The sequence below is a fragment of the Balaenoptera borealis genome (assembly GCF_965194805.1).
Source record: "Balaenoptera borealis genome assembly, chromosome: 1".
Taxonomy (NCBI): domain Eukaryota; kingdom Metazoa; phylum Chordata; class Mammalia; order Artiodactyla; family Balaenopteridae; genus Balaenoptera; species Balaenoptera borealis.
Window position 1 is genome coordinate 24,586,951 of NC_138860.1, and position 27,105 is coordinate 24,614,055.

The 27,105-nt window shown below is 53.9% G+C and overlaps 1 protein-coding gene across 15 annotated transcripts; it reads left to right on the forward strand.

The window, feature by feature from the left end:
- Positions 1-45: 45 nt before the first annotated feature.
- PSEN2 (presenilin 2) lies at positions 46-27,105 on the forward strand. 15 transcript variants are annotated; one of them, XM_082341144.1, is made up of 14 exons: positions 53-126; positions 1,027-1,149; positions 5,092-5,176; positions 5,756-5,791; positions 9,938-10,098; positions 12,148-12,362; positions 13,623-13,764; positions 16,325-16,392; positions 17,094-17,314; positions 18,355-18,453; positions 20,968-21,051; positions 21,422-21,523; positions 24,966-25,084; positions 26,379-27,105. In XM_082341144.1, the coding sequence occupies exons 5-14, from the start codon at positions 9,958-9,960 to the stop codon at positions 26,532-26,534; spliced, it is 1,347 nt and encodes a 448-aa protein (XP_082197270.1). In that variant the 5' UTR covers positions 53-126; positions 1,027-1,149; positions 5,092-5,176; positions 5,756-5,791; positions 9,938-9,957; the 3' UTR covers positions 26,535-27,105. The 15 variants fall into 15 exon arrangements, 13 of the variants coding, with proteins under 13 accessions (XP_082197277.1, XP_082197270.1, XP_082197274.1 ...); XM_082341139.1 differs by having other exon boundaries at positions 54-126; positions 1,006-1,149; XM_082341147.1 differs by lacking the exon at positions 1,027-1,149 and having other exon boundaries at positions 110-126.

The window sequence follows — 27,105 nt, forward strand, 5'->3', positions numbered from 1 at the left end:
GGCGGGGCCGGGGCCGGGGCGGGGCCGGGGCCGGGGCGGGGCCGGGGGCGGGGTCTGCGCCGGCGCCGGGTCCGGCGGGCGCTCTGCCAGCTGCGTAAACACTGCCGGAGCGCCGCGGCGGAGCAGGTGAGTGGGCTGGAAGGCGCGCGCGGGTCGCGGCCCGGTCTCCCGCGGCTCGAAGGGCACGGGGTGGAGCCGCAACCCGCTTGCCGGGCCCTGCCCTCCGCACGCAGTTTGCGGCGGCCGGTCGCGGCCCCTTGGCGGGTTCCTGGGCTGCGGCCCCAGCGGCCGGGGAGGGGAGGGCGCCGGGACAGCGGCTATGGGGGCCGGCCCGGAACTGGGGAGTGGAAGGAGCGCGGGGAGGGGCCGCAGGCCTCGGGCCTTCAGCAGGGCCCGGTCCACCGGGCCGCCGGAGCCCCCGCCGGGGTGGGCGCGGTGCGAGCTGTTAAAGGGCCGGGGCATTTAAAGGAGCAGTGCACGTGGGTCTCGAAGGCGTGCGGACGCGGCATTGTGTTCCTCTCTCCTGGCTGGCACCTAATGGGCGCCCAGTCCTGCCGGCCTGTGGCACCCGGCCCGGGCACTGCTTGGCGGGGGCTGGAGGGGAGGCGGAGGTCTTCCCGCGTACGTGAGGAACAGGACCTCAGGTCCGGACTTGGAGACCCCAGTTTCGTTATCAGCGGTATTTGGCCGTTGTATCAGGCATTTACAGCTGCGAGGAGACTCGCAGAATCTAGTTTTTGAAGCTGAAGAAGCCCGAAACAGAAGCTAGTTCCCATCCCAAATTTTATCAGTGAAGAAACTCAGCCCACAGAGCTAAAGTGACTTTGTTCAAGGTCACGCAGGTCGGATATATGAGAGCGAGGCTTAGAACCCGTTGTCCTGGACTCTAGTTCTGTTGTCCAGCCCTGGGACTAGACCTCAGCCCTTTGACAGTTGGATGAAATGCCCCCGTCTGTGACTTAATGAGTATTCCCTTTTTACGGTACGAACTGTGGATTGGTGCAGTACCTGCATCCTCATTTCCAGACGGAGAACCTGAGAGGATCCATCCCATCCAGAACGATTGCAGAGCCAACCTGACCCAAAATTGACAGCTTGGGTTGCCAGCCTGTCCTGAGAGTAACTGATCGGTACAGACCCCGGCTTCCGGTATGGATGCCCCTGACTTCTACATAGACCCCATTCTGTAGACACCTGAGTCTCCAAGGACTTCAGCCAAGACCTTTGGCAGTAGTTACAAGGCTTCGTATAAGCTGCTTCTGGTGTGTGAGCCTCAGGTTCCCCTCTGTGTGAATGTGGCTGTGTGGGACAGGGAAATGTGTTAGCAGCGGTGTTTTCTGAGCCCGGCTGGTGAAAGGGCCTCAGGTCCTGTCTCCAGCTCAGAGTTGCAGCTTCAGCCACCCATCAGGCAGGCCATCCAGGTTTGTGCCCTGGGTGTGCGAGGGGGAGCATTCAGGGCAGAGGCTGGAGATGGGGGGCTTGGTGGAATGTTGCTGTGGAGTGGGATGGATGTTGTGTCAGGTTTTTAGGAAAAATTCTGTATCGTTTGGTGTTGAAGTATCCGTGCACCAAGTCTAGAGTCTGACATGTGCATGCATGGGAGGTGAATGCCCTGAGCCTGTCTGTTTGAGGAAGAGGAGGACAAGGAAGAGCGTGGCCAGGGGCTGCCGTCAGATGTGCCTGGGGGCCCGTCGCCCCTCTCCCCCAGCTCCTCTGTGGCTACTCACAGCCCCGCTGCACCCCCGGGCTTTGCCAAATGAGAGGCTCCCACCTACCTTGGCCTCTCTCTCGAAGTCACTGATGATAATAATGACAATAACATAACTTACGTTTGTCATATACAATAAAAAGCCATTTTGTACAGTAGTTGTCACAGTTGTCTTAAGAGCGTCAGTCACACTGAAGCCGTTCTTAGTTTTACCCTTTTACGGAAGGGGAAACTGAGGTTCAGGGAGACAAGCGGCTTGTCCTATTGTGTGGCTTCCGTGACTGTGAGCACCAGGATTTGAACCCAGCTGTCTGTGTCTCCTTCACCTTTTGAGTTTTTGCACAGCAGGCTTCCCACACTCACGCCCTACCCATGTCACTGCACTACCGCCCAGGACATTGTTATGTGGTCTTCATTAGCAGCTACCTGGCAAAGCAAAAAAAAAAAAAAAAAAAAAAAATTTTTTTTATAAAGAAACCAAAGCAGTGTGTGTGTAGGTCACATTATGTTTCTATTGAAGACATGTTTGGCTGTTTTTCAGCTGTTGATTTGACTTTTAGACACTGTTTAGTTGGGGACTGGCAAGACAACAAATGTTTCTGCCAGTACTTCCACCTGTTCCTGGACTGCAGCAGCTGGGGGTGGGGCTGGGGGTGGAATACAGGGGCTCTGAGGCTGGCACACCCTCCGCACTGCCCCTGGCCAGGGCCTGAGAGGTTCTCCGCACCTTGAGCTGGCTGGATCTGACAGGGGCTTCAAGCCCTGTGTAGTCGGTGTTGGCTTCTTGACCTGGAGGTGGTGAGGCTGCTGTGTTATTACAGTCTGGGGAAAAGTAATTTCAAATTGATCCTAAGGGAGGACCAGATGTGAGGAAGGGAGATCATTTCTGTCCAGTTTCTTCGTTGCCTGGGAGAATGGGTTGCTCATTTGTCTTTGCTAAAATACAGTCTTCTGGAGCAGTGGGAAGAAAAATTAAAGGGTGCTCACTTTCTGCGGTACCGTATCTGCTGAGACATATCCTGACCTCATCTGTGTTTTGTAGGCTACCTGTGTGACTATGGCCCTGGGCCACTGAGTATGTGACCCTCACAAGTACTTTGAGCAGCAGGGAAGAGCTCCTTGTTGGTAATTTGGAGACCTGAGCTGTAACTGTGGATTCTGGTCATGGGCCCTTAACCTTTTGTCCTTTTGTCCCTCTTGGCTTCAGTTTCCCTAAATGGAAAATGGGGTGCTGACCGGATGGCCTTTAAGGTCCTTGCCAGCTCTGACATCAGTCTACGGACTTGCCCTTTTGTTTGACAGAATGTTCACATTGCCAGCGTGCCCTGGGCTGGGGCTAAAGTGGAAACACCCAGGGCCTGGATGAGGCGTGACCTTGGTGCTCAACTCGTGTGTCTGGTGGTTTAGCAGATGGTAGCTTTCCAAGAGGGCCATCAACAGGCTTCTGTTATCCTTTCTCACTGAGTCCCCTGCCTTTATTTCATCTTCATTATAACTACCGTTTATTGAGCTTTGTGCCAGACACTTTACACATTATCTTTAGTTTTTACAGTAATCTTGCAAAGTGTGCCTCTCCTGCTTTTTACAGAAGGGGACAGGGGCCATGTGAAGTGGCCCGAGTGTGTAGGCCACTTGTCGCAGCGTGTGGTTTGCATCAGTCAGCTGGCTGGTTGGAACTCTGTCCGTTTCTAAGGCTCAGCTTTTGACCACTGGCTTACTGCTTCTCATTAAAACAAACAAACAAACCAAAAAAACCCACAATTTTTTCTGGGCCCTACTCAACGGTGGCTACCTTCACAGCTTCCCTCTGCCACTTCCAAACCGCCCCTTTTCCAGGCTCCTTCAGGAAATGAGAGAAAATGTTTCCTGGGAACTTCTGAGTAGGAAAGGGCAGACAGAGGTAAATCTAGAGCCTGGATCAAGGTTTCAGGAGGCCCCATAGGGTCGCCTGGGGCCTGTGACTTGGGAGGGCGGAGTGGGACTTCAGGGCCTCCCTGTGGGACTCAGGCCCTGGCTCCGGCCGAGGCCACCTCCCTGTGCTGGGGAGAGCCATCTGGCAAGTGATGTGCATCAGAGTATGGGCAGGGTGGATGGACAGGTGGATGAAGGTCAGCCAGGGCCAGTACATGGTCGGGGGAGACAGGCAGGCAAGCTGTGGGAATTTCTAAGGGAATTTCCTCAGCTCAGGAAATTCTTCCCTGGTATGAGCGAAGGCAGGGAACCCCCCAGGGGTCATGGGAGCTCTGTGAAGTAGCCGTGTGACCATAGAAAGAGGCCCATTTAAAACCAATGCCACCCTCTTTGAGGGAGCACTGAAAAGTAAAATGAACAAATGTGACAAAACAGAAACAGACCAACAGAATAAACCAGTGGTTACTAGTGGGGAGAAGGAAACGGGGAGGGGCAAGATAAGGGAAGAGGATTAAGGGGTGCAAACAACTATGTATAAAATAAATGATACAAGAATGTAATGTACAGCACAGGGAATATAGCCAATATTTTGCAATAACATTATATGGAATATCTATAAAACTATCAAGTCACTATGTTGTACACCTGAAACTACTGTAATATTGGAAGTCAACTATCCTTCAATAATGAAAGAAAGTGAGGGGCACTGTTCAGTTAGGCCTGTGAAAACAAGAAAACAAGTACCCGGATCCAAGCCTTTCTCTGCTGACCACCTGTTTGTCTTAAGTGCAGTGACTCCCAATTTTCTTTTGGAGCCGAAATTTCCATCTTTTTGCATGAGGCACTGGTGTTTACTATGACATTTAAAGATCGATTTCCTACTTAGGTAGGAATCGATTTCCTACTTAGGTCCATTGGCCTTAAATTTTAAGGTCAAAACCTTTGCATTTGTCTGAAATGAAAATCAGGTTGAGGAAATTGGGTCACCAGGGTTTCTATAATAATTGCAGGAACTGCTGACATAAGCAAGGTTGGGGAAATTCTCTGGGTCAGACTCCCTTGGTTTGGCTCATTCAGCATTTGGATCCCATTCAGCTGATTAATGTGGTGGGGGGGGGGAATGAGCAGTGGCTTCTTTGGATGTTTGATTTTACATCCTAATCCAAGGAGCTTTCAGCCACAGTGCTTTGTTCTGGAAAGGGTTTCCAGAATGCAGTCTTAGGCACCTGTTCCTCCCCTTAGCTTCTCTGCATTTTCCCGCTGCTCTGTCAGAGAGAACGGAGAGCCGGTTGCTATGTGGTTGATAGGATTTGACATCAGCAGTAGGAGAGTCACCCAGTCCCACCAGCACCTGCCTGTGAGTCAGCCTCCCCGCAGGAGTTCTTGGCGTCACTGGTGCTCTGATGTGGACACACATCTAGCAAGAAGGTTGTTTATCTGCATACATTTGAGTGGTGATTTTTCCCTCCAAGGATTGCAGAGTATCATCAGTCTTCAATTCCAACTTAGAAGCAAAAGGAGTACATCCCAGCTGCTCTGTTCTCCTTCAGGAACCAGGTAATAGGAGGGGTTAGGAGAAGGTGTAAAAGCGGCTTCCTGAGTCCATCTGTTCCCCCCCAAGTCCAGGAAGAGAGGATGTGGGAGAAGGCGGGATGGAAGAAAATCTGTCTAAATGTTGATACGTGTTATTTCCCTTTAAAAAATTAATAGCTTTACAAAAAACGCCAGGCTCAATCCATGTTTATTATAGAAGCTTTGAGAAATGCAGAAAAATATAAAGTATCACCCACAATCTCACTATCCAAAGATAACCACCTTTAATGTTTTGTAGTATTTCTTGCCAATCCTTCATATACATGCATTTTCTAAGACAATTCAGATAATTATGTATGTCAAGTTTTATATCCATTAGATTTAACATCTTGTTTTTTTATGTTAGTAAATATTCTTTTTTTTTTTTTTTTTTTTTTTTAGTAAATATTCTTTGAAGTGAGCTCTTTAGTAGTCATATGTTAGACCCCATCAAATGGATGTATTATCATACAGAGTCAGGCATCTTGGTCATTCTCACTTTTTTAAAAAAAATTATAAATGCAACAACCATGTTTTTATGTAAATCTTTTATTATTTTCTTAGGACAAATTCCAAGAAGCAGCATTTCAGGATCAAAAAGTATGAATGTTTTTAAAGCCCTCGATTTTTACTGCCTTCAGAAAGGCTGGTCCAGTTTGCACCAGCAACGCTTGAGCCCCAGTTTTACCACACCCTCCTTCGAGGTGGGCATTGCTTGGGGACTTTTTCAGCCAGACCACTCTCTTCTCCCCCTGTGGCTCTCCTAGTCTGAAAATCTCCTGCCCATCTGCCTCCCCAGTGGCTCTCTGACCGGGCACAGGGTATTCAGGAGAAAGGACGGTGCGTTCTTTCACGCCCCCATTCAGTGAGCAAGTTGTACAGAGCAGTAGGTGTGCCAAGGTCGGTGAGCGAGGTGCCCCGCCCCTGCGACAGGGAGGGGAACTGTAACTGGGCACTTCCAGTACCAAGTCTGGGCCCTGGCTGGGGCATCTGGTTACTCGGCAGCAGCTCCAGGGAAGGTCTAACACCAGCCTAAGAATTGCCCAGGGACCATCTCAAAATGCAGATCCCTGGACCTCTGGCCAGGATGGAACTTAGGATCTGCATTTTAAATTAAGCACCCTAGCGTAGCGTTTAAGAGCCCAGAACCTGACTACCTAGGTCCAAGGATGACTTTGAACCTATCGCTTTTTAAATCTTGTTTCCTCATCTGTGAAATGGAGGAGGATAGCAGTACCTCGTACCTGACTGTTGTGTTTAGTGCATAGTGAGTGCTCAGCAGCTGTTCTGTCACCACCCCTCAGGTGGCTTGGACCACTTGGAGCATCTCAAGCATCTTACAGCTTTCTGAAAGTCCTAAGCCGTGCCCTCAGGTGCTAGGAGCTGCGAGAGGCACCTCCACCTGGGCTCATGACCACCAGGCGCAGAGGGCTGTGATTAGAGCCACAGCCAAGACCAGCTCTTCCCTGCTGCAGCCCCTCTGTGCCCTGGTTTTCTGGGAGTCCTGGGCAGAGCGCAAGGAGGGAAGGAATCTGCTCAGGGAGCATTTGTTTTCTGGTGAGGAGGCCATGAATTACATGCGGTGGATGGAAAAGCATGTTTTGTAGTTTTCTGACTTCCTGCCTCTGTGCACTGCAATGCCGCATGGAAGGGATACAGTCCTTTTTTAAGCTCACTCTCCCTGGGTGCGTCCTTCACAGACTTTGGGAGGCAGAAGTGCTTTCCTGGGATCTGGTGACTGGCTGAGGAAATGGAAATTGGAAGGACTTTACTTGATCCGGGTCCCGTGCTTTTCTGTCCCGCACCCGCCCCGTAGCTCCCTTTCTCCTTCCAAGAAGCATCTTCACTCCTTGTTTGCCCATTTCCCTACTAGGGGAGGAGGCAGCCAGGATGCTGCGGCTGTTGTGGTTCTGAAGGGTGAGCTTGCCCTCTGCCCTGGGGGTGCAGCCCTGCCGTTTAGATGCAGGGACTCCTGATCTGCCCCTCCAGTCACGGTAAAGACGAATCACAGGCCCTCCAGAGGCGTGGGAAGAATAGAAGGAGTGAGATCGTAACTAAATTATTAATTCACGCCCCAGACAAATCTGACGTGCTACAGAATAAAGTATGGAAAGAGCCACTGCACTGCTCCAGTTGGAATGTCCTGGTTTAGCTTGAAGAAATGCAGCCAGCTCTGTGTGCGGGTACCCCTTTTTGAGTAAGGATGGACTCACCGTTGCCAGAGTGGGCAGCGAGGGGATCTCCTGGGTCCAGGCAGGTGTCTGTTTGGGATTTATCTGGCGGGGCCCCGCCTTGCAGAGGAGGAGCGCTTTGAAGTTTTCCCTCCTGGGTCTCCATTAAGTAGTTTCTTTCGTTACCGTTACTGCAGATGAAGGAAGCTAAGAACTTCCCAAGGTCTCACAGCCTGTGGGGCTGCAAAGCCGTGTCCCCTCAAATTGGGCTCTTAGGTAGACTCTGCTGGTCCCAGGCCTGGGCACTGAGGAGCAGATCCGCCTCCTGGGCCCTAGGCCACACTAGTCCTGGGGGCTCCCGGGAAGAGGCAGGAGGGCTCAGCTGGCCCTCTGCTCCCACGAAGTGTACTCTGGTCACAGCCCTCTTCAGCACCAAAACCCTGGCTGGCCCCCTCTGCTAGCTTCAGCTCCCCCTCCCCGGTCAGGCCTCCACGCCCCTCCCTGGGATGGTCCCACCTCCCACTGCTGCCTCCCTGGTCCCCACGCTTCAGCCACATCAGCCTGCTGGCTGTTGTCAGGATCGGCCCCATCCGGTCACCCATCCCACCATCTAGTTACGAGGCTACTTCCAGGTGCCCCACCTCCTTCAGTCTCTGCCTGGCAGGATATTCCTAACCTTCGAGGCCTGTTTCACGTCGCTCTTTCTCCTGGAGATCTGAGACATCTGCCCCCGGCAGCTGGTAGACTCCCCCCGCCCGCCCCGCCTTAGTCATAACTGCAGTAGCACAGCGCCCTCGTCACCCCTCCTGGCAGCTACTGTACTTTACTTCCTACTGATGTCACTACTGCTGTCACTCCTGTGCTTGTCTTATCTCTGCTGAGCCCTGGGGAGCTTAGCTTGTTCATTCTGAAATCCCTGTGAGAGCCACGGGGGAGCCTTCTGTGAGGGCCCGAGTCCGTGGGGTGAGCAGAGTCAGGCCCTGCCGTGGGCCTGTACTTGGGGATGGAGTTGAAGTCCAGCTGGGTAGTAATCCAGGCCACAGCCTGGGGCACTGTCTTCAAAGAAAGCAGCAGCCTCGGACCCTGCCAAGATGAACAGAACTGGGGCTGACTCAGTAGAAGGAACCTGCCTGCTCCACTTGAAAATCATAAATTCTTGGGGGCAACTGACGTGGAGATGAACTTTGAGCTGAGAGCAGACCTGACTGTGCCGAGTGGCGTGAGGCTGCCCGAGGGTCCCAGGAAGCAGGTGCTGGGGGAGCTGGCCCTGCTGCTAGCCCAGCTGACCTGCCCAGGATGTTGGTAGGGCTTCGGGCTGCCCCGGCTTCCCAGTGGTGCTGCCCTGTCCACAGCACTGCGGCACAGCAGTCCCGGGGGACAGGCTCCCTCCCGTATGGTCCCTTCAGCCTTGTTTTTTCCTGTGGGTCCCACGCTCAGCTGTACTTCCCCAGCACACAGACACACACACACACACACACACACACACACACACACACACACACGCTCGCCTCTCGTGGTCTCAGCTCACTGCTCCCATGGCCACCACTTCTAAACTCATGACTCTCATCTCCCTCCCCTCCACCTCAGGCCCCTGCACTCAGCTGCCTCCCAGGCATCTTCCCCCTTTTAACCCACTTACATTCAGCAGATTCCTGGATCAAATTCACAGTCTTTCCTCTGAAACCTTGTTCTCCCGCCTTCCCCATCCTACTCCCTGTCTGGCCGTAGTCCTGGACTCTGTCCCGTTTTGTCCCCCACATCTGGTCCTGTCTGTCTACCTCCTACCCTTTCTGGATTCTCTCTCCTTACTCCCATCTATTCTTGCCACCTTAGGCCCTCTTCACTTCCCACAATTGTCTCCAGGGAGGTCACCTTTCCTTCTTTTTACTCCTTTTTCAGTCAGTGGCCAGACTGATATTTCTAACCAGAGATCTGATCTGTCACCTCTGTCCTGGGGGATGAAGCACACCTCCTGAACTCGGCACCAGAGACCCTTCACACCTCCACAGCATACAGCATCACCACCCCAACCCCGGCAGTGCTGGGCTCAGGCTGGAACATTCTTCACGCCCTCTGCCATTCCCTCCCACCTGGGAAAAGCTGTCTCCATCAAATGATGTTATCTTCTCCAGAAAACACTCCTGATCTCTGCGTTTTAGTCCCTTCTTTGTGCTTCTGTACCTCTTGGTGAACACCTGGATTATATAATTTGTCACATTGGATGGTTGGTTTTTAATTTTTTACGACAAAAGTGTCGTTGGCACACGATAGGTGCTGAACAGATGTTTGTTGATTGAATGAGTGAGTGTGCTGACAGTTTCGAGTGGCTCTGACATTTCTAGTTGGGGGTTTTGCCCCCTGTGGCCTGGATCTCCTCTAGCCAGTCCCTCTCGAGGTTGCTGCAGCCTCATTAGTGGCTCCTGGGGACTGTTGCTTTATAGCAGTCCTTTGACAAGCGCGTCTTGGGTGGTCATTGCGGGCAGGACCTGTGTGCAGGTCTTAAGGCCGCGTCTCACCTTCCGCGGCCTTTGCCTCGCAGGAGAGTGGAACGAGGTCCCCTGTGCTCCTTTTTCAGGCACTTTCGGAGGTAGGGTCATGCTCACATTCATGGCCTCTGACAGCGAGGAAGAAGTGTGTGACGAGCGGACGTCCCTGATGTCAGCTGAGAGCCCCATGCCGCGCTCCTGCCAGGAAGGCAGGCAGGCCCTGGAGAACGGAGAGGGTGCCGCCCAGTGGGTAGGTTCCCACCAGCAGTCCAAGGCCTCCGGACAGGTCCCTGGGGTCCTAATGGCCAGAAATCAGGCATTCCCTGATGTGGGAGGGAGGGGAAAGGAAAGGTGAGAATTGGCCAAAAGGGCGGGTGGCCCACCATGGTGGATCCTAGGTCTGTGAAGGCTTGAGAGTAGACTCTGCACAGACACAGCCTATTACAGATCGACTCCGCAATGGACTGAGTGATTCTCTCCATCCTGGCCCTGCCCCTTAGGTTTACCTTCCTAGTGCAGGTTACTATTTCCACAGGAACCTGAGAGTGAGTTTGGATGCCAGGACAGGCAGCGCAGAGACGAAAGGATGGTAGGAGGAAACTGCTAGAGGGAACCTTTTTGGTAGATGGCCAGACATGGTCACCAAGAGGTTACCTGATTCATGTTTGACTTTTGAGCTGGGGATGTGTTTTAGTTAATTCAGGCTGCTATCACAAAAATACCGTAGACTGGGTGGCTTACAAACAACCGAAGTTTATTTCTCACCGTTCTGGGGGCCTGGGAAGTCAAGATCAAGGTGCCGGCAGATCTGATGTCTGGTGAGGGCCCACTTCCTGGTTCATAGGCAGCTGTCTTCTCTCTGTGTCCTCACCTGGCAAAAGGGGTGAGGGAGCTCTCTAGGGCCCCTTTTATAAGGCACGAATCCCATTCGTGAGGGCTCCCCCCTCGTGACCTAATCATCTCCCAAAGGCCGTACCTTTTAACACCATCACATTGGGAGTTAGGCTTCAGCATGTGAATTTGGGGGACACAAACATTCAGCCCATAGCAGGAGGGGTGGGCTGCACTGCGATTTTACCTCTGCAGCCCGCAGGGCAGGAGATTGCAACAGTATGAAGTGGAGGATATACTTGGGAGAGTCATCTAGTCAAGCCACCTCCCTTCTCATCAGGGTAAAACAACATCTGAATTTGCCTAAATTCCATTCTTCGTTTTGCCATTATAGTAATTTTTTCTTCCAGCCAGCCTTATTTCCCTTTGCTGAAACTTGAGCTCACTTCTCCTATCCTCCTCTGGGCTCTGAGAGAGATCTCACCAGCTCAAGGCCACTGCACAGCTACTCCTTAGCCCGTTTCTTGCTAGTGGCTTTGTCTTTTATCTCCTGGAGTTCTTGTGCATTTCAGCTATTTCAGTTCCTGTTCATTAACAGTTTTCCTTTCTTAGATGAATATATAGGTGGAATTCTCTCTGCAAAGAACTGATAACAAAGAACAGCCACTTATGATTTTTGTTTCATTTGGCTTTGTCTTGGCTGTTAATGTAATTAACAAAGCAGCTAATGATCCTGAATTGCCACAATTCCAAAACAAATCCTTGCAGATCAGTGTGTGCCAGCGCCTGGCAGGCGTCCTGTCCTCCTTCGCTGCCTCCTCATTTATATGTAACCCAGGTCCTCCCAGATGCTTGATGCCCAGTTAGCCCCTTTGCTTCAGAGCTGCAAATCTTGCATGCTTGCTTTGGGGGGCGGGACGGGGTGCAAAAAGTTCAAAGTAATCTCTTCCTCTGCAAATTCCCAGTGTCTTATTCACAATCAGAGAGAGTCCCCACGTCCCCATGTGTGCTGACCATTCTAGTTTGTGATTTTTCAACCAACAGTGTTTAATTTCTGCCCTCCTCCTATCACCTGGCCTGCCAAATTAGTGTGGCCATGTGAACAGAACTGAGTGGCATCCTGAGTCCCTATACTGAGGGAGGGGACGGATCTTTAGACATGCTCCAGACCCATTCTGCAGACCGTCCTCTTCCACAGCTAAACGGACCGTCCTCTTCCACAGCAAAGCGGCCTCCCTTCCTGCATCTGTGGTGGTCAGTGCCAACTTAAATCTCTCGTCCTCGTAAACTTTTCAAATGTCCTGCAATTCCACCACTCCCACATCTAAACTACAGCCCATAGACTGGCTCTTACATCTGGAAAGCAACATTCAGAGTTCTCGTTTCCGGTTCCAAAACACCCATGCGCTATGTCGCTAAGGCCTCGGGGGAGGGCATTCCGTGGCCCTCACAGCGTGGTTTCCCACAGAGAGGCCAGGAGAGCGAGGAGGACCATGAGGAGGACCCTGACCGCTACGCCTGCAGCGGGGTCCCCGGGCGGCCACCAGGCCTGGAGGAGGAGCTGACCCTGAAATATGGGGCAAAGCACGTGATCATGCTATTTGTGCCTGTCACGCTGTGCATGATCGTGGTGGTGGCCACCATCAAGTCCGTGCGCTTCTACACGGAGAAGAATGGACAGCTGTGAGTTGGGGGCTTGGCGGGGCGGGGGAGGAGGAGCTGGGGGAGGGGAGTGCAGCCTGTGTTGGCCACTGCACCTGCGGCCCCATGCCAGCAGTGAAGAGCAGGGCCGAGGAGCTGCCTGAGTCCACACCCTGGTCCGTCCACTGCCTCCTGGCTGTGTGACCTGCCTGGGCACTTTCCTAACCTTTCTCGGCCTCAGTTTCCTCATCTGTATGATGGGTTTGATAACAAGGTTACCAGGAGAATTGAGTGAGTTAATCCATGTAAAGGGCTTAGAGGAACACCTGCCACCCTCGGGGCAGGGCTCCGGCACGCTGGGTCTCACTGCAGGAGGCAAGCTCTCCGTCCCGAGTGTGGCTGTACCACCCGTCACTGGGTGACCACGAGCAAGTTGCTTTCTCTCTGGGCCTCTCATTCATATCCCCATGAATGTAAACCAAGGAGGACCAGATGATTTCTTAGCTCACTTCCAGCCTTGCACGGGAGATTTTGTTTATTTTAATGAAGAAAACGCAGGCAGAAGCAGCGGCCTGGGAAAATGGGAGGGCTGCCTGTGCTCCCTCCCCCAGCCTCCCTGTGGTAATTGCTGCTGAGTACCTTCTCTAAACATCTTTTTTTTTTTTTTAGGGAGTTTTTGTTAAATTTTCTTTATGGTTTTTTTAATGAAAAGAGTAGAGAAAGAAGCCCTTGCCCTCAGGAAGCTTGTAGTCTGTTGGGGGACTCAGAGCAGCTCGGGTGAAGAACGTTAAGAGACCCTGAGAACTTCGCAGGCAGTTTGTTTCCCTACGTCCAGAGCGAGGAATCAGTGAATTGCCTTCTGAGTTTATTAGCTGCCTGTGCAGCTCCTGGGTTACGCTGGGTGTGGGTAGGGGAAGCAGTGGGGGCGGAGGCATCCTAGGCTGGATGGGGCCGATAAGGAAGTGGATGTAGGGAACTGGTGGGTCTCCCTGGACCAGAGCTGGGGATTGGGGTCAGCAGGGAGAAGCACTTCCAGGGGAGGGCTGAGTTGGTGTGGGGGCCAGGGGAGGCCTTGGTGAGGCCAGCCAGGCCCTTCCGTGGGGCTACATCGGCTCAGTCATAGGCCAAAGTCAGGAGCCAGGAGATGGGAAGGCAGGGCAGCTCATGGGGATGGCGGGCAGCCAGAGCTCGGTGCTGCGGGGCAGGGGTGCCCAGGGCACCTGCCCCCCAGGTCCAGGCTCCCTCGGGGTGAGGCGTGTAAGCAGGCAGGGCACAGAGACCTAGCCCTTGCCCCTCCCTCAGCATCTACACACCTTTCACCGAGGACACACCTTCGGTGGGCCAGCGCCTCCTCAACTCCGTGCTCAACACCCTCATCATGATCAGCGTCATTGTCGTCATGACCATCTTCCTGGTCGTGCTCTACAAGTACCGCTGCTACAAGGTGAGCGCCGGTCCGCCTGCTCTCCTCCTCCTGCCTGCCACGCCTCAGTGCCTCTTTGGCAGCAACCCTGGCTCTTTTTTTTTTTTTTAAACAGAGTTCATTTTTTTTCTGTAAAATAGACCCTGATTTTTGGTGCAGGCATACCTCGTTTTATTGGGCTTCACAGACACTGCGTTTTTTACAAATTGGAGGTTTGTGGCAACCCTGCATTGAGCAAGTCTGTTGGTGCCATTTTTGCAACAGTATTATTATTATTATTTTTTTTTTATTTCCAAATCTTTGCCAACACTTGTCACTTGTTATTTTTCTTTTTTATTTATTTATTTATTTACTTATTTTTGGCTATGTTGGGTCTTCGGTTCGTGCGAGGGCTTTCTCTAGTTGCGGCAAGCGGGGGCCACTCTTCATCGCGGTACGGGGACCACTCTTCATCGCGGTACGCGGGCCTTTCACTATCGCGGCCCCTCCCGTTGCGGGGCACAGGCTCCAGACGTGCAGGCTCAGTAGTTGTGGCTCACGGGCCCAGCTGCTCCGTGGCATGTGGGATCTTCCCAGACCAGGGCTCGAACCCGTGTCCCCTGCATTAGCAGGCAGATTCTCAACCACTGCGCCACCAGGGAAGCCCCAGTATTATTTTTTAATTAATGCTGTTTTAAAATTTTTTTAGACATAATGCTATTGCTAATACTAATTAGCATAATGCTAATGCTATATATTGCACACTTAATAGACTACAGTATAGTATAGACGTTAACTTCTACGTGCAGTGGGAGACCAAAAAATTTGTGACTCACTTTCTTGCGTACTCTCTTTCTTGTGGTCCAGAACCCAACCCTAACCTCACTGAGGTTTGCCTGTACTCTTTCCCACCCCACCTCTGCCCCCCCATGGATTACCTAATACTCCTGTCCTTTGAACTTACACATAATCCCACTTACTTGAGTTCCTCTTTGCAGTGTTCATAGGGTTATTTCTCACATTCAGAAGTTAATTTTATTTTGCTTCTCCTTCCGAAGAAATGAGATGTTCTATTTTGGGCTCCTTTCACCCGATACTTCTCCTCCAAGTTTATTTTTATTTTCCCATTTCCCTTTCGGCTGGAGATGTACAGCTGCTGTGCCGAGGTCCTCCAACACTGGGAGATGTTCGGGTGGGCCCCCTGCACTGCGGGGCAGTCCCAGGGAGGAACAGGGGAGTTGAGTCCCACGTGGCCCAAATCATCCATAGAAATCCGTAAGCTTTTAGGCACGGGTTTCAGGCTTTTCTCCCAAGGAAGGCTTTGAAACCCTGAAGACTGAAGGGAAGTTGAACTAGACATTATCTGATTTAAAACCGTTCACACGCAGGCGTGCGCAGCACTTGATATTAGGCTGCCGCCATCTGTGGAGCAGGTAGGGACAGATGGGGAGGCTCTGTCTAGAGGGATGAGCCCCGTCCCATCTGGGGGTGACCATGGGGGTGAGCGGTGGGAGGGGAGTGTCCGAGAGCTGGAGCTTCTCAATAAATAGCTACCTGTATAAACAAGGCAGAGTTCGTAACTGGGGCAGGGATGGCCGTGGATGGCAGGAAGCAGGGTAGAGGGCTTTGTGTTTGGAGGAGAGGATACAGCACGCGTAAGGACAAGCTAGAAGGAGCGTGGCCAGTGAAAAGCTGGCACCGCTCTGGTCAGCAGGTGTCACGTGACCACTCCCAGGGACTGTTAAGAGGCAGCTCGACCCTCCGTTCAGTAAGATTTACTCCGTGACGCGGGCAGGAGATGACGGTGGACTGAGCAGGCCCAGGTGGGATGAGGAGGGTCAGCACGTTCCGGAGGCGGCCCCTTCCCCTTTGGGTGGTGTGCACGGCATGGCAGACAGACCAGGTGGCTGCTGAGGTCCCCAGCGGCCTGAGCTGGTGACTGATGGGTCTGTCCTCCAGGGAGGCTGGTAGCGGTGACCACCACGCCGCTGATGGCTGGCTAAAGGACTGGTTTAGCATCAGCCCCACCCTCGCCCTTCACCCTCCCTTATTTGGCCAGGGGAGGAGGAACGTGTCTTTCTGAAGACCTGTCTATAGGCCCTCAGGTGGGCAGTGACTCCCTGCGCTGACTCTTCTAAACAGGCTGCCTCAAGAGTCTTCCCTGACCACTCTGTCTAATAAAGTAGCACCCCAGTGGGTCTCCTGTCACTTTACCCAGCCAAGGTTTTTTCCGTAGCCCTTATCACTTCATGCTAACATGTGTCTGTGTGTTTGTTGTCCCACTGCCCTCACACCGGGTTGCAGCCCCTGGGGGCAGACACCTTGCCAGCTTTATCTCCAGAGCGTGGAATGTGCCTGGTGTGTCCTTTCCAAGTGAACGAGTAGAGTGCTAGGTGTTTAGACCTGAAGGAGCTCCAGCTCCTTCGTATGCTTGCTGGGTTACCTGGAGAGAACTCCTTGAATTTCTGTGCCCTCCTTATCTGTACAATGGCCGCCTTCCACCATAGTCAGGGAGGAAGGAGCCTAAGGAAGAAGGGTTTCCAGGCCTGGGCGTCAGTCCCGAGGACCGGGGCCTGCGGTCATGCTGCCTGTTTCCACCTAGTTCATCCACGGCTGGCTGATCGTGTCCTCCCTGATGCTGCTGTTCCTCTTCACCTACATCTACCTTGGGTGAGTGGCAGCCGGTGGGCAACAGGGTCCTTCAGGAGCCCCCCACCCTGTGGTACGGGTGGGCCTGAAGGACCTGGGAGGGAAGGGCGCCCCTTGGTCTCCACACCTTCCCCACGTTGCTGCTCCAGGAGCCCGGCCTCCTCGACACGGGAGTGGAGCTGCGAGTTGGGCCACACGTCTCCTTCTGGTTCCTGATTTTAAACAAATAACGCAGAGCCATCACAGAGGAGGTTCTCTGTGAACCCCAGCGGGGGGTGGGTTCAGGGGCAGAAACCCCTCAAAATTTACATTCTGACCTTCGGGCTGGGCCTGGCTGCCTCCTAGTTTATGGGGAAAGGGATCTCTCTTGCCCTGGATTTGGGACATCAGCCTGACCCAGGGGCCCAAAGAGACTGGAGGGACAGGAGAGAACACTTTTCCAAGGACCTTTTCCACAGGCAGAGGGTCTTCCAGGTCATGCCGGCTCACGTTTACGGGAACCAGCCCAAGGATGAGACGTTGGGGTACTTCCCACCGTTTCATAAATTTTTCAAGTGGTTACATGTAGGGCTCATGGAAACAGGGAAGGAGATGTCAGCAAATGAAGCCAGAGTTTGGAAGAACCCAGGCTGGGACTTAATGATGGAAGGGTGTTGAACTGTGTCAGGGTCTAACATCTCCACTGAGTTTCCCAGCTCACGGCCTTGACTGTGGTCCCGCAGGGAAGTGCTCAAGACCTACAATGTGGCCATGGACTACCCCACCCTGTTCCTGACCGTCTGGAACTTCGGGGCGGTGGGCATGGTGTGCATCCACTGGAAGGGCCCCTTGGTGCTGCAGCAGGCCTATCTCATCATGATCAGCGCGCTCATGGCCTTGGTGTTCATCAAGTACCTCCCGGAGTGGTCTGCGTGGGTTATCCTGGGCGCCATCTCTGTGTATGGTAGGTGGGCCATGAGCTTGCAGGGGTGGGCCATGGAGCGACGTCCAGGGCTGAGTCCTCACTGCTGGACAAGGGTGATGGGTGTTGAGAAGTCCCCCCTCCCCCCACCCCTGCCCCAGGAGGCCTGGATGGTCCCCTTTCTAGAAAGTTCACCTTTGTAAAATAACAAATGGGGTCCTGTGGAATCGTGACTGTTGACATGGTTACTAATAACAGCAGATGTTTACTGAGCACTCACACCGTTAAGCACTTTGCACACTGGAAGTCATTTGTTCCTCAGAACAACCCTGAGATTGGGCACAGTACCGATAAATGACGAGCACCCAAAATGTTAGCTGCTCTTCAGTTAGTATAGTCGTCCCTCGGTATCCTCGGGGGACTGGTACCAGAACCCCCTCAGATACCAAAATCTGAGGATGCTCTAGTCTCTTACATAAAATGATGTAGTATTCGCATATAACCTACGTACATCTTCTCGAATACTTTAAATCATCTCTAGGTTACTTAAATGCATAATACAACATAAACAATATGTAAATAGCTGCCGATGTGCAGCAAATACAAGTTTTGATTTTTGGAACTTTCTGGGATATTTTTCTGAATATGTTTGATCCACAGCTGGTTGAATCCATGGATACGGAACCCAGAGATATGGAGAGCCGACTGTATTAGTGTGATAACCATCACCAGTACTGCTTCTTACGTTGTTAGGATAAGGAATTTGGGGCTCAGAGAAGTGGGACTTCAAGCCCATCCTCTGGTCTCTGAGGCACACAGCAGTTCCCTGTTTGCAGCTAGCCTGTTTAGACCCCGCTCAGACCCCGGAGCTGTGGGCTCCAGCCAATGCAGGCTCTAGGGATCGTGGCTGAAACCCCGGGGGTGGGATTGCTGGAGCAGCAGGGCGTGGTCTGAGAGCCTCGTCCTGGGGCTCTTGGACACACTCGCTCTGACGCCTGGTGTTAGAGGGCTGGTTCCTCTCTGGGGACTGCTTGGGAGTAAACATGTTTCTTAACATGCCAAGGGCGTCTTTGCTTTCCCAGATCTCGTGGCTGTGCTGTGCCCCAAAGGGCCGCTGAGAATGCTGGTAGAAACTGCCCAGGAGAGAAACGAGCCCATATTTCCTGCCCTGATATATTCATGTGAGTATATGATACATACATGGCTTTCAGAGGTGATGAAGAGATAGTTAACCCTTTCCCTGACGAAAGGAGACGAGGCAGCCTCGGTGACCCCAGGAGGGCTCCACCTTCCGAGACGAAGGTGGGCTGTGTCTTGCTCTTAGACAGGAAGAAACTTGGAAAGTCACAGCAGGAAGAGGGCACCAGAGGATGTGGTCCTGCCCCACAGCTTCCTCCCACCTAGCTCCAGTGGCATGTGGTGGCTACAGGCCACGTTCCCATGAGCCCAAGGCCTCAGCCCTCCAGGCCCCTGATAAGGGACTTTGGAGAGGGACTCTTCAGGGTGGGGGTCTGGCGGGGGAGGGTGCGCCTGCCTTTCCCTGGGCTGCCTCAACAGCTTCGTGGCTGGTTGAAGTGAAGTCTCTGAAGGGAATGCCCTCGGGGTTGCTGCTGGCCTCGGGGCCAGTGCACTTGGGGATTTGTACTTGTAAAGGCATCAACAGACATGCATCAAATTCATACTTTGTGGTGGGCGCTGTGCTGGGCAGTGGGGTTGCCATGGAAACAAGATCCACAAGGTCCCAGGCCTCAGGGAGCTCACAGCGCTGTGGTTTTCATGCCCTCCCCTCTGTTATTCACGTAGAGAGCCTGAATTTCTGGGGCTCAGTTGTCTGCAGGGCGCACTGGGAAACAGTCTATGAATGGCTAGAGTTGGCACTCTATACAAATGAAGAACCGAGCTCGTCGTGGAGAGCCGTTGGCGGCCTGGCCCCAGGGTGAGAAAGCACATTCCAGGCACAGCCTAAAAAATGAGCAGAGACCGTGTATGGAAAGACTGAGCCGTGTCAGACTTCCGCTCACCATCTCTGTGCTCTGATGGAGCTTACATTCTAGGAGGGGAGGCAGACAGGGACTCAACAGGCCAACAGAAGTCAGGAGGTGAGAGCTCCATAGAAAGATAAAGCGGGGGGGCGTGAAGGACTCCAGGGTAGTGAGGGGTGCTGTTTTACAGAAGGTGGTCAAGGGGGCCCTGTGTCATAGGTGACATTTGACCAGAGACCTGCCTTAGGAATAACTGGTGACAGAACTCCAGGCAGAAGGAACAGCGGCAAGTGCAAAGGCCCTGAGATGGGTGTGGGCCTGGTGTGCTCGGAGCGCCCCGAGGCCAGGCAGAGGGAGCCAGCGGGGAGCGGGGGAGGTCAGATGCTGTTAGGCCATGGTGGGGACGTGGCTTCTATTGCTGAGTGAGATGTGATGCCACTGGAAGGTTGTGGACTGACCTGACTACGTTTTAACAGGACCGCGAAGTTTCTATCAGGGACAAGAGTGGAAGCAGGAGCCAGGTTTGGAGGCTGAATAATAATCCGGGAGAGAGATGTTGGCGTCTGGCCCCAGGGCAGCAGTAGAGGCGTTGAGATGTGCTTGGACTCTGCAGACATTTTGGAGGCAGAATTGGCGAGATTTTCTGATGGTTGGGGTGCAGGTTGTAAGAAAGAGAGTCAAGGTTACTGTCAGTTTTTTGGGCCTGAGCAACAAAAAGGATGGAGTTGCTGCTTACTGAGAAGGAGAAGGCTGGTGGGCGGGTCGGAGGGCAGTTGTTGAGAGCGTTTAGGGCTTGTTGAGTTTGAGATGCTCACTGGACGTTCAGATAGAGAGTTCGAGAGATGGGATAAGAATTCAGGAGAGAGTTTCCAGGCCAGAGAGAGAGAACATGTTAGTACCACAGGATCCAGCAGTCCTGCTTCTGGACATAGACCCAAGAGGATTGAAAGCAGGATCTTGAACAGATTTTTGTGCACCCATGCTCATAGCAGCACTATTCACAATATCCAAGAGATGCAAGCAACTCAGGTGTCTGTGGATGGATGAACAGATAAACAAAATGTGGTATATGCATAGAATGGATTATTATTCAGCCTGAAAAAGGAAGGAGATTCTGACACGTGCTCCAACATGGATGAACCTTGAGGACATTATGCTAAGTGAAATAATCCAGTCACAGAAAGATAAATACTGTATGAGTCCACTTATACGAGGTATCTTAGGTAGTCAAAATCATAGAAACAGAAAGTGGAATGGTGCTTGCCAGGGGCTGGGGGATGGGGAGTGGGTACAACGTTTCAGTTCTGTAAGATAAAAAAAGTTCTGGAGATCTCTTTCACAGCAGTGTGAGTATACTTAACACTATTAAACTGTACCTTAAAGATGGTTAAGATGACATATTTCATGTTACATGTTTTTTTACCACAATAAAACAAAAACATAATTAGTTCACCAAACTTGTTCACTAATAACATTATCATTGTTTTTGTGAGGAGGCAGAAAAAGACAGGAAGAAGCATTGCCTGCCCACACCTGGTCAGTGAGTCTGGACCCCCAGCGGCCCCCTAGCAGTGGGGCATAAGCAAATACCCACAGGAACTGAGGGTCCCGTGCAGGCTTTCTGTGGACACAGGCTGGCCCGCCTGCCTCCCAGGCGCTGGGGGCAGCCACAGGTAGTACTGCCTGAGGCCTGACCCTTTTCTCCCTCCCCAGCCGCCATGGTGTGGACAGTGGGCATGGCCAAGTTGGACCCCTCCTCTCAGGGAGCCCTTCAGCTCCCCTACGACCCAGAGATGGGTGAGTATCAGGGGGCTAACAGCCTCTCATCATCGGGGGTGGCTTTTCACCACATCCAGCTCAGCTTGGCCTGGCCTCTGCGGGAGGCACGGGGACCGGGGGGGCAGGTGGGAAGACCAGCCCCCCTGGACACACACGCCCTGGGGATCGAGTGCGGTGGGACTGCGCTCCTCTGCCTCGGCCCCGTTCCTCTCCCTTCCCTTCCCTTCCCTTGCTGTGTGGACTGGAGAATCCTCTTTGTGTCGGGCTTGGCATGGTGGTGGGGGGGTAGGGGGATGGTGAGGGCAGGGGAGCCCTGGGCTCAGAGGACCCTCTGACGGGCTGTTGTCTCTCTCCCTTGCTCTCTGCTCACACGACGCCGGACACCCAGAAGAGGACTCCTATGACAGTTTGGGGGAGCCCTCGTACCCTGAAATCTTTGAGCCCCCCCTGCCTGGCTATCCGGGGGAGGAGCTGGAGGAGGAGGAGGAAAGTAAGGTGTCCAGATGGCCTGCGTGGGCCCGGGTGGGGCTCCCTGAGGTCAGGGGAGGAGGGCGCGAGGGGAGGAGCCCCTTTCACATCAGAGGTGGCTTCGCAAAGTCGAGGAGCCTGCAAAGGCGCAGCCTTGTTGGCAGGCCGCGGGGACTTCTACGCCCAGGCTGCACCTCGCGTGTGACAGACGTTGGCTGAGTACCAGCTGTGTGCCCGCTGTGCGCTGGGGGGCGGTCGTGCGGATGCGGCTCTGGGGGACGCACCCACGTGGGCGTGGGCACTGACCGCCCTCCCCGGAGCCGGGAGGACCGTGAAGGAGAGCACGGGGTGATGGGGAGCACTGACGGGGCTCTTGACCTGTTTCAAGGGGTCAGAGGAAGTCGCCTGAGGAAGTAACTTCTGAGCTGAGCTCCAGAGGCTGAGCCACTGGAACTCGGAGAGGGGGACGCACAGCGGGGGTGCGTTTCCAGCTGAGGGGACCTTGGGAGCAGAGACCCTGAGGCAGACGGCACGGTGAGTTAGAGCAAGTGAAGGCAGGACGCTGAGACCCGAGTGCAGAGATGGGGCAGGGAGGCAGGCAGGGACTTGAGGGGCCTTCTGGATCAAAACGGGGATGCTGGTCTGTGTCCCGTGAGCAGTGGGAGCCGTTGGGGGTGGGGGAGGGTTTCGAGCTGCGTGGGAGGAGGGCCATGAGGGAGAAGGGCAGGCCTGTGGCCGGCGAGATGTGCGCCTGCGTGGCCGGAGGGCGTCCCAGTGGCTGGGCAGGTCGGCGCCAGCAGCACGGCTCCTTGAGGGGACTGACAGTGGGCTGTGGAGCTGGGGTGGAGACTTCCCCAGGCAGAGCCCCGGGTGTCTGGGAGCAGGGGGAGCTGGTGTGGAAGGCCGTCTTGAAGACGCATCCAGAGACGTTCTAACATATGCTTGTGATCCCAAGGGGATTAAAATAGCCATTCCATCAGCACACATTTATGGACCACCTACTATGTGCCGCGTGGCACATGGGAACAGGGAGGTGCTGCAGGGTTAAAGCAGCCTCTGCCCTTGAGAAGTTCCCGTGGGAGCAGCCCAGGCGGGGGGAGGTTAAAGTACTCAGGGCAGACATGGGGAAGAAGATAATGCCGAGGTGGGCCTGGAAGGACAAGTTGGCAGTCACCCCGCAGACAGGCTGCCAGGCTGCAGCCCAGGCCTGGCACTGAGCCCTGGAGTCAGCACGGATCCCACCGGGGCGCAGTCCACAAGGCCACCCTCCCTTCACACGCCAGCCACAAGTCCTGGGGATCTCCAGGCCACCCGCACTTCTGACCGACTGGCTACAAATCTGGGGGCTCCTACAACCCCCCCAGGTTGGAAAATTTGCTAGAACGACTCACAGAACTCAGGAAAGTACTAAACTTACAATTACAGTTTTAGTACAAAGGGTACAAATCAGGACCAGCCAAATGAAGAGCCACATTGCTTGTGGGACTGGACTTCATCTCCAGGCTCCCTCTTCTCCCCAGAGGTTGGTCTGGCCCAGAGTCCCAACCCCCTTATCTCATAACCACGTGGTCTTTCTGGTGACCAGCGCCATCCTGATCCTCTCATTTGCATTGATCCAAGGGGCTCCTGAATAACAAAGACACTCCTGTTACTGGGGAAATTCCAAGGATTTGGTCTCCCTCCTGGAACCAGGGACAAAGGCCAGTTAGATTCTTTGTTACACAGCAGCACTGGCGAAGGCTCAGATGAGAGAGGAGGAGGCCTTCAGGGAGCTCCGGGCGGTTGGGTGGCCCAGGCAGATGGGGGCCAGGCCTTTAAGGGTGAGCAGCGCCCACGGGAGCTGGAACTTCATCCTGCAGGCTGTGGGGAGCCGTGAGTGGTTTGTTGCAGGGAACTGAAGTGAGCAGAGCGGCATCCCAGACAGATCCCGGGCAGCAGCAAGGAACACAGACTGCTGGGGGACCAGGTGCGGGAAGAGCCATGAGGGCCCAGCTCAGGCAGCAGGCTGAGAGGAGCTGGTGCCACCACATACCTGGGACGCAATGGCAGGACTTGGCTGGGCAAGGGATGGGCAGGGAGGCGTGGAGGGTGACGGGGGAAGGTGGGAGGCTCTGCAGGACATCAGATGGAGACGCCACAGACACACGAAGGGGAGGGATGCTCAGGAAGGTCGGGGTTGGAGGCCCAAGTGGGAGTCACCAGGATATACATGTTGTCAGAACTGTGGGTCCCCAGAAGGTACCCAGGGAAGGTGTAGGGTCGGAATGGAGAGCGAGAGGGACAGCGTGGGTGACGTTTACGGGATGAAGGGAAGGGTGCTTGTGGAGGACCCCGGGGAGTAGCCAGCCAGGGGACAGGGCGCTGAGACAGGTAGCGTGAGGGTGTCCACGGGGGCTGGGTGGTGGCCTGGCCAGAGCACGTTGGCTGGGGGATGTGGGACCTGCCGCCACAGATCTCTGAAGTGCCTGGGAGGTGAGCGCAGTTCCTTTGAGAAAGAACTGATTGAAAAAGAGAGAAGGGAGGGGAGAGAGCAGGGAAGCAGGAGTGGGGGTAGTGGCGAGAGAGAGCACGGCAAGAGAAGTCACCTCTGTAAGGTGACAAAACTGGAGTGTTTGCTCTGTGCTGAGGCAGGAGCCAAAGTGAGGAAGCTGAAGTCAGAGAAGAGGGGGCGTGGAGGAAGGGACAGACCAAGGTGAGGTGCCTCTTGCTTGGAGCCCAGAAGGGAGGCGAGGGGCGCAGACGGGGCAGAGCATGTTTCCTTGATGCAGACCTCCTCAATTCAAGTCTGTTTCGTAAACATTTTTATTGTCGGTGATGAATAAAATTATCCTATAAACAAGCATACAGGGCGGTTGTACTAAAGGAAACAAATGAAAGCATTCTAGAAGCTCTTGTTTCCTTATTAGTAGTGGATACACTAGTTACAAATTATGTTTACTTATTTTTTTAATTGAAGTTCAGTTGATTTGCAGTGTACATTTACCTATTTTTGAGGGACATGAGTCTCCAGAGAACCTCAGGTATTGTACATGTTCTTGAAAGTAGTGAAATTAAGTTTCCTAAAAAGCATTTATAATTCAAACTGAGTGCCCAGTTGGGTAGCCTCCCATCAGCCCCGGACAATGCATTTTATTCGCTCTTGTCTTAACTCGAGTAAAACTGGTGCTTGGCACTTGGTTATCAGAAATGCTGGCTTTGCACAGCCCAGAATGCAAGTCACTCAGGCTACAGGTTCCCCCTTTCTCCCGCTGGCTGCTGTTTTTCCAAGGCAGCCAGTCCTTGTCCCAGAGTCCAGGTGAGGTGAGCTGGGCAGTGATACTACCCCATCTGCCCTCTGCGTTCCTCAGGACTCTGGCCCCTGGGCTGGGCAGAGAACCTGGGCTGTTTGGCTGGGGTCAGCCTTCTCTGCCGCTTCCTCCTGGGGCTTCCAAGACCTATGGGTTCCCTCTGTCTCCACCACACAGGGGGCGTGAAGCTCGGCCTCGGAGACTTCATCTTCTACAGCGTGCTGGTGGGCAAGGCGGCAGCCACGGGCAGTGGGGACTGGAACACCACGCTGGCCTGCTTTGTGGCCATCCTCATCGTGAGTGGGCTGGGGGATGCTCCCTGCCCAGCCCTGGGCAATGGGGCCGCTGAGGGTCTGGTGGGGGGCCCAGGAACCCAGGGGAATTTTCAGATGCTGTTATCCCTTGGAGGGGCTGGGCAGGGTTGCCAAGAAGATCCTCAAGATGAGACCGAGGTTTACAGGAGGTTCTGGTCATCAACAGATGCAGGCACAGCACAGGGGAGGAGTGACCAGGGGCTCTGACATTACTGAGCTTGTGCGCCGGGTGCCAAGGTCTTGGCTAGCTCCATGCATTTGTCTCATGGCACCTGTGAGGCAGGGATGGTGACCTGAGATTTACAGAAGACGGAACAGGTTGAGGGCCTGGCCCGTGGGCACAAAGCTGTGAGGGCCGAGCTATGATTTGAACTCGAGTCTCTGAAGCCAGGGCTGTGTGTTTTCCCTCCATGCCACCCAGGCACCATGGGGTTGTGAATCCCCATGGGATCTCCTGGGACTTGAGACGGGGGCCCATCACTTTGAACCCCAGCAGTGAAATTTGGAGACCTGTACGTCACTTAACATGGCCAGATACACATGGTGGGGAAGCGTCTTATGGCGATTGGAGAGGTGGAGGCTCTGAACGGTGCATACTCGGTGTTCTGCCTGGTGAACCCCGGGTGGCACGTGGCACGTTAGGGCTGAGGCTCCAGTTCTTTGGACATTTTGTATTTGCCCAGTGTGTGTCAGGGATCGGGTAGAGAACTCCCAGGCTCCTGCACTTCCAGATCGTCTGCCCTGAATTCCTGCTCCCCCCAGGGATAGGGCAGGCACTCTGGTTCCCTGTCCCCACCCTGGACCACTGCCTGCATTGGCTGGGGTGGGAACAGGATAGGCAGCCACTGTGCCTGCTTCCCGGGGTGGGGGGGGTCACATGGCATCTTGGTTCCCTTGGTGTCAGCTGCTGAGAACATTGCTGGCTTTCAGTCCAGCCCGTCCAGTTCTTGTATAAATATACGTCCCCTTGGGGGAAGCTTCCCACCATCAGGCCACACGTCCCTACAGCAGCCAGCCAGGGGAGGTAGTCTGGTAGTGGCAGCCCCGTTCTAGGGGTCAGGAGGCCTGCTTTCTGGTTCAGCCGTCCATGTGCAGGGAGTTGCTACGGGGTGAGAACTCCTGCCCTCAGGCACCTCACAGAGCTGTTGAGAGGACCAGGGAAGACGACGGGGTGTCCAGGGCTCCTGAACCCGGGCACTGTACCATCACTGACTGCTCCCCGTCCCCCGTCCACGCCCGTGGTCACCACCAACCCCCTCACCTTTGTGTCCTGCAGGGTTTGTGTCTGACCCTCCTGCTGCTCGCCGTGTTCAAGAAAGCGTTGCCTGCCCTCCCCATCTCCATCACGTTCGGGCTGATCTTCTACTTCTCCACGGACAACCTGGTACGGCCTTTCATGGACACCCTGGCCTCCCATCAGCTCTACATCTGAGGGGAAGCCTGGGCACCGTGGCCTGGAAGCTGGAAGAAATGGTAACTGGATGCAGTTGTACAGTTTTACACTCTAGTGCCATATATTTTTGAGACTTTTCTTTCCTTTAAAAAGAAAAAAAAGAGAATAAAAAAGTGTTGTGTTTACTTTGTGAAGCGGAAGGACAGCTTTTTGGTGCTGGTTGTTTTGTCACCAGGCCGTGGCTCACCCCTTCGTGAGCACTTGCTTCACCAACAGGAGACGTGGGAAATCGGTCCAGAGGAGCTGCGGAAGGTTCCGAGACGTGGGAGGGGCTTGGGGAAGGCCCCTGCCCTCGCCCCACAGCCTGGAGTCCTATGAGGGCCCAGCCGGATGACGGGGCGCATATATTCAGGACCGGGAGGTCACGCCCGGGACGGCCTGTAGCGCCTGGTCACTCTGGCCAGAGAGGAAAAGCCAATTTTCTCTGCAAGGAGTGTTCCCAACGCTTTGTCTATGATGTTGTCATCATTTTATTACCTTTAGAGTCCTTGTTACAGCAGTTACTGCTGGGAAGTGTCTTAATATCAATAAATAGACGAATCCTGTTGCA